The sequence below is a fragment of the Amphiprion ocellaris genome, chromosome 11 (assembly GCF_022539595.1).
Source record: "Amphiprion ocellaris isolate individual 3 ecotype Okinawa chromosome 11, ASM2253959v1, whole genome shotgun sequence".
In the NCBI taxonomy this organism is placed as follows: domain Eukaryota; kingdom Metazoa; phylum Chordata; class Actinopteri; family Pomacentridae; genus Amphiprion; species Amphiprion ocellaris.
The window spans coordinates 4388733-4405813 of NC_072776.1; the positions used below are offsets into that span (position 1 = coordinate 4388733).

Consider the following 17081-nt stretch of genomic DNA (forward strand, 5'->3'; position numbering starts at 1 on the left):
CAGCTAGTATTCATTTATTGTTTTCTTTGTTGTACTATATTGTATTTTATACATCTGGATCCCTGTATGTTTTTCTTTTATATGTGGGACAACGGATGGAAATTGGCCTCGTGCTAAATCCGACGTATTTACTGTAACCTTTTTTAAACTATTCTGAGCTTCTTCATTAATATGCACTGTCCCATCCAAATAAATAAAGAAATAAACAAAACAGAAACAAATCCAGAGAGAAACTAAACTCTTCGTCTCCGTCTCTTTTCCAGTCTCAGGCCGAGGCTCATTACAGAGGCAGTCGCCACGCAAAGAAGCTCAAGTCTCAGGAGAACAAGGCCAAGGCCAAGCTGCCAATCACTGCAGAGACCAATGGGAGCGGCTGTAGTCCCGCTGGCTCCGCCCCCCCAGCCTCGGCCAACAGCAGCATCAATCAGCACACAGGTAGATTTCACCTTCTGACGCCTCTGATCTGTTACCGCTGCTGTTCTCACCCTGACGTCATTTTATTTCCTCCTCCTCCCCCAGAACTCCTCTCCAGCCTCACCGACTCCCCCTCTCCCCTCAAACCCTTCCTCCTCCCCTCCACCTCCCCCCTGTCCTCCTCCTCCCCCTCCTCCAGCAGAGCCGGCAGCGAGCCTCCTCCCTCCAGCCCTCCCTCGGCCCTCCCAGCTCCGGGCCTTTCCTCCTCCTCTTCCTCCTCTTCCTCTTCTTCCAAATCCTCTCCTCCTCCTCCAGCTCCCGTCACCTCCTCCTCTTCCTCCCCTGCTCCTCCTCCGCCCCCCTCCCAGGATGCACCTCCCTCGGCAGAGTCGGAAGAGGAGAAGGCGAAGAAGCTGCTGTACTGCTCTCTGTGCAAAGTGGCCGTCAACTCCCTGTCCCAGCTGGAGGCTCATAACGCAGGTGAGGAGGAAAAAGATGACGAGTAGAAACCCGTTTTTTAAAACTTTTGCACTTTTACTTTGAAGGAAGAGGAGCAGTTATCTTTAAAGCGGCTGATTTCAGTAAAAAAAAAAAAATATAATCTGCTTTGGATTGTCGCTTCAGTGATAATTTCTATCTGATGGTTTTTCCAAGTTCTCCTCCCACAGAGAGGAACTCAGAATCTATGAATATGGAAATGTGATCTCTCCTAGCACACTTAAAAGTCCATTTTTAGAATAAGCACACAGCAGAACTCAAGTTTCCACTCTGTTTAAACTGCATAGAGCACAGAGGAGATGAAGGTAAACTCGTACATCATTCTGTCCGCAGGGCGACACAAACCAACAAGTGCATTTGTCAGGATGAGGAAGACAAAGCAGGAGTTAAAAAAAATACATTTAATTCTGCTCTGACAATAAGTACATTCCTTTGTTAGCTCAGCGTGCTGCGACAGGAGTAAGAAATTTTAGTATTTTCACAAAGCATCTGTGGCCGTGCACTGCAAAAACTCAAAATCTTACCAAATCTGTTTGTCTTATTTTCAGTCAGAATGTCTCATCCCACTTGATTTAAGATAAATTCACTTAACAAGAGACATTTCGGCAGATGGAGGGACTTGTTTTAAGACAACGCATCTTAAATATCTTGTTAAGTCAAACAATCTTCAAATGATCTTGTTTTGAGTTGAATTTTACAAGAAAACTCAAAATAAGTTTAACCCTCGTGTCGTCCTGTGGGTCAAATTAACCCGTTTTAAAGTTTGAAAATGTGGGAAAAAAATCTGTTTTCACAGTGAAACTTCTGATGTCCACATTTTCAACATTTTTGGGAAATCTTTGAACATTTTTTGTTGGAATAAAAGAAATGTTAAAAATGTTTCTTAAGAACATTCACAAAAAAAATCCAGCAAAAAATCACTGGACTTTGGTTGATTTTTATGTGAATGTTCTTAAAGAAAATATTAGAATTTTTACTGATATATATGGAATCACTTTAGATTTTAGGATTTTTGGAAGATTTTTACTCATTTTTTGAAAAATATTTACAAGATTTTTCTTGCCAAATTTGGGGGATTTTTTCTTTTTAAATAAAACTTTTAAGGAATTATTGGAATTTTCTTCCTGAAGGTTTTGCAAATTTTCAGGAATTTGGGGATTTTTTTGCTGAATTTTTGGGATTTTTTTTCAGACAAGGAAACAATATTATTTTTTTGGTGTCCATAAATGAAGACAGTAGGAGGGTTAATACATCTCAAATTAGGAGGTTACATGAAATCAAAAATCAATTTTTGAGTGAAAAACTGCTACTTTTTAGCATATCTGGCTTATTTTAAGACACCTAAGCTTGACAATCCTGGTAAAATATAGCTAAAAAATAAATTTTCCCAGCTAATTTTAAGATCTCAAGATTCTAAATATCATTTCTTATTTCAAGAAATCTAACCAAGGCATTTTTCATTTGTTCTATTGGCAGATTTTTTCCACTTATTTCAAGGTAAAAGTTCCTTGAAATAAGTTTTTTTTTTTCTTTTTTTGAGAGGGGCATTTTTTCCAGTGTGTGAGCAATGAGCTTGTTTGTGTTTGTTTTGAGGCAGACAAAGAGGAGAAAGCTTGAATAAAAGCAGCTGGAAGGTGTATAATAAAAACCTCTAAAAAATAGGTGGGGAGTGTTTGTATGAAAGATGCACAGACACTCTCAGGTTGTGTGTAAAGAATGCGTTATTAGGATAACCCCATACGATGAATACAAATAGCTGCCCAGGTGTCACAGTCTGTTCAGTTCTCCTGCTCAGTATTTATGGAAATATAAACACAGAAAGTCTACATCTCTTCTGTCTTCCTACACAACCACTTGAATTAATGTTTGCAGATAATAACCATAAAGGGAACTTTGTCCAAAAAATTCGAATGTAAAATACATTTAAAAGAGCATTTCCTTTTTCAGTGACAGAAATATTGCACAAATATTGACCAAACTGTCAAAAAGTAATGCTATTTAAGGAGGTTATGTGTAATTGTGTAATTTTTTGTTTTGTTTTTGTTGTTTTGTGTGTTTTTTGTCTCATTTTTTGTCTTTTTTGTTTTGTTTCGTGTCACTTGTCTGATTTTTTTGTCATTTTGTTTCTTGCTTTTGTCATTTTGTGTCTCATTTTTGTAATATTTTGTCTTATTTTTGTTGCTTTTTGGTCTTTTTTTGTCATTTGGATCATACAGTAAAATCCTCTATGGTTCAGTTCCAGATGACTAAATGTTGTGTTCCTTTGTAGAAACTCTGTGATCTGGAAGTTGTAATGTGGAAATGATAAACATAATTCCTTAAATGTGCACATTTTTAAAATGCGATTTTTTGCACTAAAACAAGGGAACAGTAGGAGATGTCATTATTTATTGGTTATTATGATATTATAATAGGTTATCCCTCACATTGTGATTTCACCGGCAACCCAGATTCTTCCTCATCTGACCTGCAGAAAACCTGCCCAGGAATTAGTCTGATTCTTAGACCCTGTGAGCGTTTACTGTTAAGAGTTTGTCATTCAAATAGGCTGTAATGTTGAGCGTTTTTTGAGATAGAAGACAAACTACTTCTCTCCAGTTAGTTTACACCCCTGTACACACAAAGCATTATTATGAGATGAGTGGAATGGGGAGAATTTGTATGAAAAACACAAATCATGTTTCTCAAGACTAAAGGAAGGAAGCTTAGTGTCCCTTAATGCTCCTGAGCAGCTCTGTGGTCCCCCTGCTGGATCCCTGTGGTACTACATCTACTGTAAAACACCAAATACTGAACTCCATGCAGAAAAAACACTTTTATGATCCTATTAAATGTTATTATTGTAGGTTTCCTCTGCTTATAGACATGATGGACATCTAGTTGTGATGTTTCTCTCTATGAGGCATTTAGACATTTTATAACAGGGATGTCCAACATGCGGCCCACGGGCCAAAACCGGCCATCCAGAGGGTCCAGTCCGGCCCTCAAAGTGTAAAATTCCAGAGAAGACATTAACTGCAGATTGTAAATTAGTAAAACTATAAAATAATTTCTAGACCATGACAAGTTGTTTTGATCATAAAGTAAAATACTAGGTTGTTCATTCTTCTTTTGTCGTTTTGTGTCTCATTTTTGTCATATTTTATCTTGTTTTTGTTGTTTTTTGTCTTTTTTGTCAGACTTTTGTTGTTTATCTCATGTTTTTGTTGCTTTGTTTTTAGTTTTTGTCTGGGGTTTTTGACTCATTTGTGTCATTTGTGTAACTTTTCATCTTGTTTTTGTCATTTGTGTCTTTTTTGTCGCTTTGTAACTTTTCGTCAATTTTTTGTCTGTTTTTTTGTTTTGTTTCATGTCGCTTGTCTCATTTTTTGTCGTTTTGTGTCTCATTTTTGTAATATTTTGTCTTTTTTGTTTTTTGGCTTTTCTTGACTTACTTGTCGTTTGTCTCATTTTTGTCATCGTGTGTCTTTAAAAAAATATTTTGTCTAATTTTTGGTCTCATTTTTGTTGGTTTTTTGTCTCATTTATGTCATTTGTGTCTTTTTTTGTCCCTTTGTAACTTTTTTGTCTAATTTCAGTTTTGTTTTGTTTCATGTCGTTTGTCTCATTTTTTTCATTTTGTTTCTGGCTTTTGTTGTTTTTGTCTCATTTCTGTAATATTTTGTCTTGTTTTTGTTGTTTTTTTGTCTGACTTTTGTCGTTTTGATCATAAACTAAAATTCTATATGGTTTAGTTCCAGGTAGCTGTGACTAAATGTTGTGTTCCTTTGTAGACACTCTGTGATCTGGAAGTTGTAATGTGGAAATAATAAACTGAGGCTTAATGATGTTGAAATTCAATTATTTTTCTTCAGAAATTTCAGGTTGTTCATGATGTTTTGTAAAAAGATAATTCCTTAAATGTAAACATTTTTTCAGAATGTACTTTTTTTTGCACTAAAACAACGGAAACATCAGGAGTTGTGATTATTTATAGGTATGTTATTTTACTGGTCCAGTCCACTGGAGATCAGACTGGGCTGAATGTGGAGCCTGGACTAAAATATGTTTGACATCCCTTTTTTTCTATAATCAAAAATCTGGCTGCTATCTGGTGAGAAGTTTTGTAAACCGGGGAGACAAACGATAATCAGATGCAAACACTGAGAAAATGTTAATGTGAGTCCTTGAATGCAGCAGCAGCGAGAACTTTCAGCAGTTTCTTCACTTTGTTCTGCCACATGATGGTGATTATTTATCCTCCAGAGAGCTTCCAGTCTCTGCAGGTTGAACTGAAAGAAGTCGCTGCTTGGAAGGAAAACAATCAATCTAAAAACACAGATGGGAGATGAAATGTGCAGGTTTTGTTTGGAGAAGCAGCAGAAGTGTGGCCTTCCAGCTGCAGCGCTAAAAAACAGCAGCTTATATTTCATCGCGACGTTCCTTTTCTTCCAGGTTCGAAGCACAAAACGATGCTGGAGGCTCGCAGCGGCGCCGGTCCCATCAAAGCGTATCCTCGACCCGGAGCCAAGCTGAAGAACGGCAGCAGCTCGGCTCTGAAGGGCTCCGGCCTGCAGAACAAAACCTTCCACTGCCAGATCTGCGACGTCCACGTCAACTCTGAGATCCAGCTCAAACAGGTGAAGCTTTATGTTCATTTATTAGCAAAATATTACCTTTATACAGATCTGAATATACAAACAATTTCCTCCACCTGAAACACAAAAAACTCAAATGCAACTTGTTAACTCATGTTTTATCTCATTTGTACTCTGCTTTCTTTGCTCCAATGTATTTTTAAATTTCCATTGTGTGTCTGAAGTGACAAATGATCAACTGCAAACAAGTATAAGAAAGCAGGATTACTGTAGATTGCCAGATATGCAGTTTCACTTCTAGCTTATATGCTTAAATTTCAGCAATGAAGCATTATATTTTTTTGTTTATTGTTTTAATATTAGGTATTTTATGTGCTTCATGAATTTGAAATTATTGCTCTTGTCCACTTGCATCAGAAAAAGCCTTTATTTTACTTTGAATCAGAATCAGAATGTCTTCATTGTCATTGTATGAGAACAACAAAATATAAAATGCAGTCCTTGAAGTGCATAAATAAATCAAAATAAATAACATTATAAAGATACATAAGACCATCAATGTAAAAACATTCATTTAAAAATATTCATAAAACCAACCAATAAAAACCTATTAATCCTCCTGTTGTCCTCATTTACGGGCACCAAAAAATATTGTTTCCTTGTCTGAAAAAAAATCCAAAAATTCTGCAAAAAATTCCCCAAATTTCTGAAAATGTGCAAAACCTTCAGGACAAAAATTCCAATAATTCCTTTGTTTCACTTAAAAAATTTATTTAAAAAATAAATAAAATAAAATCCCCCAAATTTGGCAAGAAGATTCTTGTAAATATTTTCAAAAAATTAGTAAAATTCGTTCAAAAAAATCCTAAAAATATCTAAAGTGATTCCATATATATCAGTAAAACTTCTAATATTCTCTTAAGAACATTCACATAAAAATCAACCAAAATCCAGCGAAATTCGCTGGATTTTGGTTGATTTTTTTGTGAATGTTCTTAAGAAACATTTTTAACTTTTCCTTTTTACCACCAAAAAATATTCAAAGATTTCCCAAAATGTTGAAAATGTGGACATCAGAAGTTTCACTGTGAAAATATATTTTTTTTCCCCACATTTTCAAACTTTGAAACGGGTTGATTTGACCCGCAGGACGACACGAGGGTTAAACACTAGAATTGTTTGATGTGTCCTGAGTTTAGTGCATAAATGGAGTCTGTTTGTTTTTGCTGCTTCATGGATATAAGTCACATTTAAGTCCAGCATTGATAAACAACCCTGAGTGAGGTTTACAGGCATGTTATGGTAAAGAAAAAAAGCAAAAACGTCAGTTATATAAAGGATTTTGGTATTTTTTCCATCCATTTTTAATTGATTCCAGCTTCAGATTTCTGGTATTGTTGGTGCAAATCTCCTGTCTCCCTGGAATAATCTCTGTAAATGTTCTCATTAATAGCTGTGTCAGAATGTTTCCTGCAGGTTTATTACGTTGCGTGACGGTGTTTGTTGTTGTCGTTGCAGCACATCTCCAGCAGGAGGCACAAAGACCGAGTGGCTGGAAAACCCAGCAAACCCAAATACAGTCCTTACAACAAGCAGCAGCGCAGCTCACTCACTGTAAGGCTCTCTCTACCACTCTCTCTCTCTCTCTCTCTCTCTCTCTTTTAAAGCTGATTGATCCACCACAACCCGATAAATGTACAACAGATAAATACTAATGTCTCTGAATCAAACCAAAGAAGATAAAACTTTATTGTACCAAGAACAAAGTTACAGAACAAGAGAATGAGTGCAGGAGTCAGTAGAACAGCAGAAATATGTAAATACGAGACAGTAGTGAGTGAGACTGGAGAGGAAAAATACAAACTGACTGATTGGTGAAGTAAAATTACACATGATGATGAAATATTGGAAATGAAACTGAAATGAAATATTATTTATAAATTAACGATAGTTTCATTTGTATATTTATTTGCTTTTGTCTACATTCTACCCTGTTTTCATCTCTCGCCTCCTCGTTTCCTCTCATTTCTTTATTTCCTCCTCTCCTCTCCTTGTTTCCTCATTTCCTCTCCTCTCCTTGTTTCCTCATTTCCTCTCCTTGTTTCCTCTCCTCTCCTTGTTTCCTCTCCTCTCCTCTCCTTGTTTCCTCATTTCCTCTCCTCTCCTTGTTTCCTCTCCTCTCCTCGTTTCCTCTACTCTACTCTCCTCTCCTCGTTTCCTCTCCTCTCCTCTCCTCTCTTCTCCTCTCCTCTCCTCTCCTTGTTTCCTCTCCTCTCCTCTCCTCTCCTCTCCTTGTTTCCTCTCCTCTCCTCTCCTCTCCTCTCCTCTCCTCTCCTTGTTTCCTCCTTTCCTCCCCTCTCCTGTCCTCTCCTTGTTTCCTCATTTCCTCTCCTTGTCTCCTCTCCTCTCCTTGTTTCCTCTCCTCTCCTTGTTTCCTCTCCTCTCCTCTCCTCTCCTCTCCTCTCCTCTCCTCTCCTCTCCTCTCCTCTCCTCTCCTTGTTTCCTCTCCTCTCCTCTCCTCTCCTCTCCTCTCCTCTCCTCTCCTATCCTCTCCTCTCCTCTCCTCTCCTATCCTCTCCTCTCCTCTCCTCTCCTCTCCTCTCCTCTCCTCTCCTCTCCTCGTTTCCTCAGAAGGAGTTGGTGAAGCCCTCCCTCTCCCCCTCCTTCCTCTCCACTCCCTTCACTCCTCCCTCCTCCTCCCTCACCTCCTCCATCTCCCTCCCTCCCGTCTCCCTCTCCTCCTCCCCCCCTCCTCACCCCCACCTCCTCCCCCCTCACCCCCACCATCTCCCTCCATCCTCGCCCTCCGGCCTCCTCCTCCCTCTTCACCGCCTCCTTCCTGCGTCCGGCTCCTGGACCAATCAGAGCGAGCCAAGGGTCCATCCTCTTTACGCCGTACTGACGGCAGCGGCGTTGGGGAGTCGAACCCGTGACCTCTGACCTCTGTCCGGACTGCAGGGATTCAAACCTGCGACCTCCTCATGGACTGAGGCTTCACAGAGTGGAGAGGAAGCTGCTCCTCCTCCTGTCTGGATCAGACGTCTTTAAGGCGACAGCTGTGGAGATTAAATGAACCAGAGCCAAACCACACAAACCGGAAAACCAGGAATTCTTTTATGCAGACGTGGAAAAAAAAAACTCACTGCATTGTCCGACATCGTCTAGAAAGCAGTAAGTGTTCGGATATTTTAAAAAAGTGCAGCTCATTTGTTGTCTGACGTCATCGTGATGCTTCAGAAACAGGAAGTCCGAGAGGGATTCAACCTTTTGAGCAAAAATTACTCTGAAACATCTCTGGCAAATGTCGGTTCGTGGCAGCCTGGATGAGCTACGGATGAAACCGGATTTTTCTTTTAACATATTCTGTTGTGACTGAGACGACAAGAAGCAGAATCTGAAACCAAAACCCGAACAGGCCCCAAAACACTCAGAAATGAACATGGTAAAGGTTCTAACAGGAAGTCCTCGGCTTACGTCGGAGTTCTGTTCCTACGGTGTGACCTAAGTCGACTTTCACCGTAAGTCGGAACTCTGGTGAAAACGTAAACAAAGTGTGCATCACGATAGGATGAGTTTACATATTTGTACAACTACAGTAACGACAAACAGTCATTAGCTCACACTGAAACACAACTCAGTAGGAAAATACTGGCAAAAATCTAAACAAAGCCGCCGGATTGGTCCACTCCGCTCAGTGTTGCCAACTCCTCAGTAAGGAAAGTAGCTATTGGCCTTCCCAAAAGTCACTAGAAGTCGCTAAATGACATCATCGCCTAATTTGCATTATTTTCAATTCGCCTGTAATTGTGATGGACGATGTAGGAGAGAGGATTAACGTTGTGGAAGAGACAAAAAGTGAGTAGTTTTTCACTAGAGGCTGTCAAATGTCAAATGCAGTGATTCATTTAAGTGTGATAGTGAAGAAACATTTCCATTTCCATCCCGCTCTGTAAGCCAGGATGGCCACTTTGTGCATGCGTGATTCATCTGCTGTCTGGACGTGACGTAACGACAAAACGGCGTAAGTCGAGGACGTAGTAAACCGAGGACCTCCTGTATTTATCGTTTTCATGCTGAGGATAGAAGAAGACAAGGGTGAACCAGAAGGTCTGGATCCAGGTCGGTTCCTCAGCGTTTGGACGAGGCTGGAGGAGGTCGACGTCTCTGCACTGATGTTTCTAACTTAGATTATTCTGAAGTGGGGAAAGAAGGATTAAATTCCAAGGCAGGCGGTATTCCATCATTTCTCTTAAAAGTTAGCCCACTTCTAAAAAAAACTTTCCTCTTCCTGTTCTACTGAAGGTGTCAACCTGTAAAATAAAGGCTTACAAATGCATAGATTCATTTTTTAGCCCTTTAAGCTGCAGATGATTTTTTAAATTACATCCAGATGTTGTCAGCAGCAGTTCCACACTGTCAGCTAAACTCCCTCTGGATGAGAAAAACTGAAGCTTCCACCGAATCAAAACATTAAATTTAAGAGTAAATAACGGCTTTTGAGAGGTTAAATCATGAGAACAGGGACGTTATTCGCAAATGTGGCTCAAACAGGAGGAAATGTTGCATTTACTGTCGGACTGTTTTCAGTTTGACCTCCAAATAAACCAGTCAGATGATCCAGATAAACATTTGGCCTGTTTTCAGTCTGTCTGATGGTCTGAGTCACCGCTGCTGTTTTTGTTTTTGTTTTTTGACCACTCTGACCTTCTTAACCGTTTTCACAGATCTCACCTCACTGAGTACAATTTTTATATTACTAATACAAATTTTGGTGCAAAACTATAAAAATAAAACCAATAATTGCAGGAATAAGGCCGAGTCATAACTCTGAAACTCGTCACCTGCAATGAAATACCCTTTGGAAGACCCATTTTTATTTGTAAAAAAACAGAAATCCTCTCTTTATATTCATTTATTTTTTCTGTTTTATCTCCAGTTTGTTCTCTCCACTGCCCCCAGTGTCATTTTAATGATAAAATATTATTTTTTTGCCATCAAACAGCTCAATTTGAATATATTTTAGCTGAAAAAACACCAAATTTAGCTTTAAAAACCCGTAAAGGGTGTAATATACGTGCTTTTGGCAGCATGTAAAACCAAAATATTCCAGATCATCACCACTTTCATCGATGCTAGCTGCAGCCCGGACCGGTTAGATTAAACCGGAGTTATTGTATAATGAATGAATTAATAGATTAACTTTCTCTCGGTTTTGGAAAAACCTAAAACAATAAACGTTAACAGAAAGTCGTCCTTTTTTCTGATGTCGTCCCTGATGTCTCCGCTGCCTCTGGACTGGACTAGACTACTTCCTGGACGGGGCTACTTCCTGGTTTTACAGTGAAAAAAGGCCTTCAGTCCTGAACTCTGTTGTTTCGTTCAACCTTCCTGCTGGAACCGAACCTTCTGGACTCTGAAGCATCCGAGCACAAACTGGAACAAATCACTGGAACTTCTCACAACCTGTTCTCCTCCCATAATCCTCCACTTTCCATGAGCAAAACAGAATATTAACTATTATTATTATTATTTCTCTGGTTGATTTTTTTGTGCTCTAATAATTTATTTTACAGTGTTTGTTGTAAATATTTACCTAAAAGCTTTTCCTCGCTTTCGAACAACCGCTTGAATTAAGAGTTTTGTTGTTTTCTAAACTCAAAGGTCCACTTCTTAGCTTTATTATGAGGTTTCAGCTGCATCTCAGAGGCTTTCAGGATGGATGGAGATGCTAAGAGGTGCTTTACAGCCCACCTCTCCTGCTCTCTGTTCTGTTTATACTGTATTATTTAATTATGACAGGAGCTTATTAGTATGCTGCTGAAGAATAAATCCACTAACCATCATATCAACTGTGAATATTCAGTCCTCTGCCAGACATTAGCAGAAATCAGTCACCTTAAAAAGGTTCAAATGTGGCATTTTTATGGAGAAAACTAATGCCACTCTGTAAATCTGTGCAACATCAGAGGGCTGATGAGACAAAATATCACCTTTGAAGTAGCTGTAAATGTGTAATTTCTTCTTCTGCGGCTTTTATGGGATGTTACAGTCATTGCATTTTTGAGAAACTTTGACGTTAACCTTAAGTGGCACTAAGTTTCTGCATGTGAAAAGATGACACATAACAGAAAAAGAATAAAAAGAGCATTTCACGGTGTTCCCTTTTAAATATTTTAGCATTTTTTCTGGTTCTGGCAGGAATGTTTAAACTGGAAGAACAAACTTCAAATGCAGTTTCCAGCTGAAACTAACCTTTAATAGAGTCATAATACCACAAGTAGCAATTCTGTGGTGACAGTAAAGTTGTTTCGATGAGTAAAGGTGGAGTTTTTAACATTTCTACAGTAAAGTTTCTGAACAGGACTGGATATATAGTTTCACCAACATTCAAACTCAGAGAAATCCAGTATTTTATTTATATAATGCAGAGGAGTCAAACTAATTTTAGTCCAGGTTCCACATTCAGCCCAGTCTGATCTCCAGTGGACTGGACCAGTAAAATCACAGCAGAATAACCTATAAATAACCACAACTCCTAATGTTTCCTTTGTTTTAGTTACAAAAAAATACATTCTGAAAATGTTCACATTGAAGGAATTATCTTTTTACAAAATATCATGAACAACCTGAAATTTCTGAAGAAAAATTAATTCAATTTCAACAACAGTCAGCCTCAGTTTATCATTTACACATTACAATTTCCAGATCACAGAGTGTCTACAAAGGAACACAATATTTAGACTGGAACTGAACAATGTAGTATTTTACTAAAACGTCAAAAAAACAAGACAAAATATTACAAAAATTACACACAAACAACAAAAACGAGAAACAAATGACAAAAAAATCAGACAGACGACACAAAACAAAACGAAAAGTGTCAAAAGATTTGACAAAAAAGTTACGAAGCGACACAAACGAGACAAAAAAACGACAAAAGTGAGACAAAATATTACAAAAATGAAACACAAAATGACATAAATAAGACACAAAGTGACAAAAATTAGACCAAAAATTAGACAAAATATGACAGAAATGATACACAAGATGACAAAACTGAGGCAAGCGACAAGTCAGACAAAAAAAAAGCCAAAAAACAACAAAAAATGCAAAATATTACAAAAATGAGACACAAAACTATAAAAGCAAGAAACAAAATGACAAAAAAAGTCATAAAGTGACAAAAAAATGACAAATGAGACAAAAACACAAGCGAGGCAAAAAGGAAACACAAAATGACAAAAATCTGACAAAAAACAACAAAAAGAAGACAAAATATCACAAAAATGAGACACAAAATGACAAAATATCAAACAATATAGTTTTACTTTATAGTATATAAATAACAATAATAGTTTTACAATTTAGGATCAAAACAACTTGTCATGATGTAGAAATTATTTTAAATTTATAGTTTTACTAATTTACAATCTGCAGTTAATGTCTTCTCTGGAATTTTTACATTTTGAGGACCGGATTGGACCCTCTGGAGGGCTGGTTTTGGCCCGTGGGCCGCATGTTGGACACCCCTGATGTAATGTAATGGTGGTGAAAACAACACTCCCATGATTCCTAACTACATCTTCTGTCAATGTTTTGATTAAGATAAGATAAAGATAAGATAAAGTTCTTTATTTCTCCCCACTCCAGGGGAAATTTACATTGTTACAGCAGCTTTATTTACAATATATACAAGGGTGGCAAAATGAACGACCCCAAGCACCAAAAATATGTAAAGTTTCAGCACATTTCTAAGTAGCCTGTTCTTATGTTGTCATATTATTTTGTCAGGGTGGGTTTTTTTCTGATTCATGACACCATAAATGTTCTGCTGGTTTTCACATTGATGCACTGGGAATCTTCAGGTCTCCCAGCTGACCTGAAAGCATCTGATTAGTTCCTACATCAGAGCCAGACTGTCGTTATTCCTCCGTGTGACGGATTAGGTGATGGGATGACGCCTCAGCCAGCTCTAAGGTTTAAAAATGTGATGAAAAAAAGCTGCCAAGTGGACTTTTGAGTTGATGTTGTGAAACCTTGAGTCACAACTGAACTTCCATGTTCGACATCAGTATGTTGCTGTTTCATATCGGGGCTGTAATGAACACTGGAGCCTGCAGGTGGCGCTAGAAGGACCTTTGAGCTGCTGTTATATCAGCTTTATTTCGCACTTTTACACTTCAAGTGGTTGTTCGAAGTCGTGAAAAGCTTCAGAGAACCGCTGGAAACCATGGAAAGTTAAAAACGAGCAGCTCAGTAATTAAGAGTTAGCTGAGGAGGCGGAGCAACAATGCTTCAAATCTGATTGGCTGGATTGATTAACGAGGTCTGTGATTGGCAAAAGTATCTCTGGTGTTCAAACTTATTGGCTGGAGATTTAAAGGACAGGTTCACTTTTTATTTAATGCATTGCTACTGCACCAGAAAGTGAAAAACAGTTTTTATTACAAGATATATTCAAGTTATATTAAGATATTTTTATGTTATTGTGACCGAAAACTTCTGCTCTTATATGATATGCTATTTATTTCACTATAACGGGAACTTTTTTCACTATAGCACGATAAATTTAGTTCTAATAATGTTGAGAATGGATGAATTATGGAAAATTTGCAGTTTTGTTAAGTTTTTCTTCAAGTTTAGGTTGAATGATGGTGAGATTCTTTTATTGAACAATGGAAAAAGTTACTCATTTTGTTGAGAAAAACTTTAATTTTTTCCTTTTCTTTTACTGTTTTTATGGCAAATCTAATATCTGGCCAAGAGACAATGTCAGAAAATTTATTATTTGGCAACCAGTAGCACATTTACAGTCATTAAAAATGTAAATAAAGCTGCATAAAGCAAAACAAAGCTTCCATATAAACGGCTTAGTTGCTGCTGTCTATGAAATGTTTTGTGACAGCACAGCTTCAACAGTGGAGCAGAAATACTCCAAATATGAGCAGAAATACTACAAATATGAGCCGAAATACTATAGATATGATCAGAAATGCTACGAAAATGAGCAGAAATACTACAAATATGACCAGAAATACTACGAATAAATGCTACGAATATGAACTTGTTCAAAAAAATCTTCTTTTTCTGTTCACAATACTACGAATATGACCAGAAATTCTACGAATATGATCAAAAATACTACAAATATGAGCAGAAATACTACAAATCTGATCAGAAATAATATAAATATGAGCAGAAATGCTCCGTAAACCTCTCAGCTGTAATGAAACAAGTGATTTTCTGTGGTTTCCAGCGGTCTGTATTTTCTCGTCCGTCTTCCTGCCTCCTCCTGAATAACTTGAAGCATCTTCTGTCTTCCAGTAAACAAACAAACAGGTTAAAGGACTTGTGTGTGTGTGTGTGTGTGTGTGTGTGTGTGTGTGTGTGTGTGTGTGTGTGTGTGTGTGTGTGTGTGTGTGTGTGTGTGTGTGTGTGTGTGTGTGTGTGTGTGTGTGTGTGTGTGTGTGTTTATCTATGCAGTATTTGTTGTCACGGTGCAGTAACTCTTTCATCAACATGTCAAACAAAGTGTCAAATCCGTGTCGATGATGCCGGTCAACCTGCACCGAGGCTCTCTGAGTTGTCGGGGAAAAAAACAAACAAACAAACGAAGCTTTCGGCTCTGAACTTCCTCCTCTGTGTGATGATGTCATCATGATGCAATAATGTACAGATCAGCTGCTGCTTCTCTATTCTCCTTATGAGCATTACTGAAGCAACACTGGAATGAAACAAACAGGGATGCACTGTTTGAAATGAGATTGTTTGTGTGTGTGTGTGTGTGTGCGTGCGCGTGCGTGCGTGCGTGCGTGCGTGCGTGAGTGACTGAAATGACCATCAGCCGTCTGATTTAATCACTTTGCTTCCAAAATAAAAGCTTGTTTTCCATTTACCTGAATGCCATGCAAACAGTGGAATAATTAAGTGTTTAAAGGAGCAAACTGCTGCACACAGGGCTTCTCTCTGAAACACGTGGAGTTGTTTCTGTTTTTTAACACACCTATACACAGCACACATCTTGGTTTAGTGTTTAAAAGAGATATTTGGGAGTTTTATCTTCAATTCCACTCATCATCTCCAGTCAAACCTTGAATGAAATGACTGAATCAGATCATCAAAATTAGACAAATAACAGTTCTCGTCAGATATTTCAGTCAGTCTTCCTCAGACGTGTTAAAAAGCAGCAGCTCCTGCCTCAGAGAGCCTCCATCAGCTTCTTTTTGTACAGTATTTATTCTCTCAGCTTGTTTTATATGAGGATGATGATGATGCAAATATGCAAATGCAACTTGTCAGGTTGAAATCATGTGATATTTCTTATCGTTTTATTTCTGTAGTTTTGTTTGTTTTCATTAAAAACTGCTGTACGTCCTACTAGACTCTTTTTTTTAAGTAAGAAGAAGAAAAAGCTTTACTTTGTCAGAAGTATTCTTTCATTTAAAGCCAAAACACATATACTTTAGTTATGAACTGAATCTAACCTTTTGACATTTTGCTATAAAACTGTTTGTCTGTAGGTAAAAGTAAAAACCCAAACACCACTTATTGCACTCGGGCTACTGAAGGCTAGCTGCTAGCTTTAGCTAAAACTAATTTAGCCACTTTTTCCTGTTTTCTGAAATTTTTAAAGCTCAATTTTGATGATGCAGCACCTTAACCCTCCTGTTGTCCTTGTTTACGGGCACCAAAAAATATTGTTTCCTTGTCTGAAAAAAATCCAAAAATTCTGCAAAAAATTCCCCAAATTTCTGAAAATTTGCAGAAAGAAGAAAATTCCAATATTTTCTTAAAAATTTCCCTTAAAAGTTTGACTTTTTAAAAAAATCCCCCAAATTTGGCAAGAAAATTCCTGTAAATATTTTCAAAAAATGAGTAAAAATCTTCCAAAAGAAATCCTAAAAATATCTAAAGTGATTCCATATATTATTATATTAGTAAAACTTCTAATATTTTCTTTAAGAACATTAAAAAAAACCAACTAAAATCCAGCGAAATTCGCTGGACATTGGTTGATTTTTTTTTTTATATATTCTTAAAGAAAACATTTTTAACATTTCTTTTTTTCCACCAAAAAATGTTCAAAGATTTCCCAAAAATGTTTAAAATGTGGACATCAGAAGTTTCACTGTGAAATTATTTTTTCCACATTTTCAAACTATAAAACGGGTCAGTTTGACAACATGAGGACAACATGACGGTTAAGAATTGGATGAAAGATGCCACAAAAAGAAGACAAGATTTTTGCTCGTGATGACATAAAAAGTAGCAGGACATAAAATAGTGATTAGCCTAGCTTAGCAGATTAGCATTATAGAAAACAGGCAACATGACTGGTTGATGGTTTTATCCTGTGTATTATAGTTGATGATGCCTTGCAGCATTATGGTTGTATTTCAGCCTGACAGCAAGAATTTAGATCTACAGTCCCATAAAATGGCCCAATGTCACCTTGAATTGCTTATGATGTAGCATCAAGAGACGCTAAAGGGTCAATCTATAACTGAGGGACTTTTGGAGTCCATGGAATATATACTTTATTGCCAAAAGTATCGGCTCCCCCATCCAAATAATCAGAATCAGGTGTTCCAA

At 37.7% G+C, this 17081-nt stretch overlaps 1 protein-coding gene across 1 annotated transcript in view; it reads left to right on the forward strand.

Moving 5' to 3' along the window:
• The window catches only part of znf385b (zinc finger protein 385B), an 85822-nt gene extending 69958 nt beyond the window's left edge, over positions 1 to 15864 (forward strand). The window contains 6 exon segments of the mRNA XM_055015227.1: positions 264 to 435; positions 520 to 894; positions 5347 to 5531; positions 7008 to 7103; positions 8121 to 8231; positions 8233 to 15864. Of these exon segments, the coding sequence (XP_054871202.1) occupies positions 264 to 435; positions 520 to 894; positions 5347 to 5531; positions 7008 to 7103; positions 8121 to 8231; positions 8233 to 8391 (1098 nt within the window). The 3' untranslated portion in view covers positions 8392 to 15864.
• Positions 15865 to 17081: the final 1217 nt, after the last annotated feature.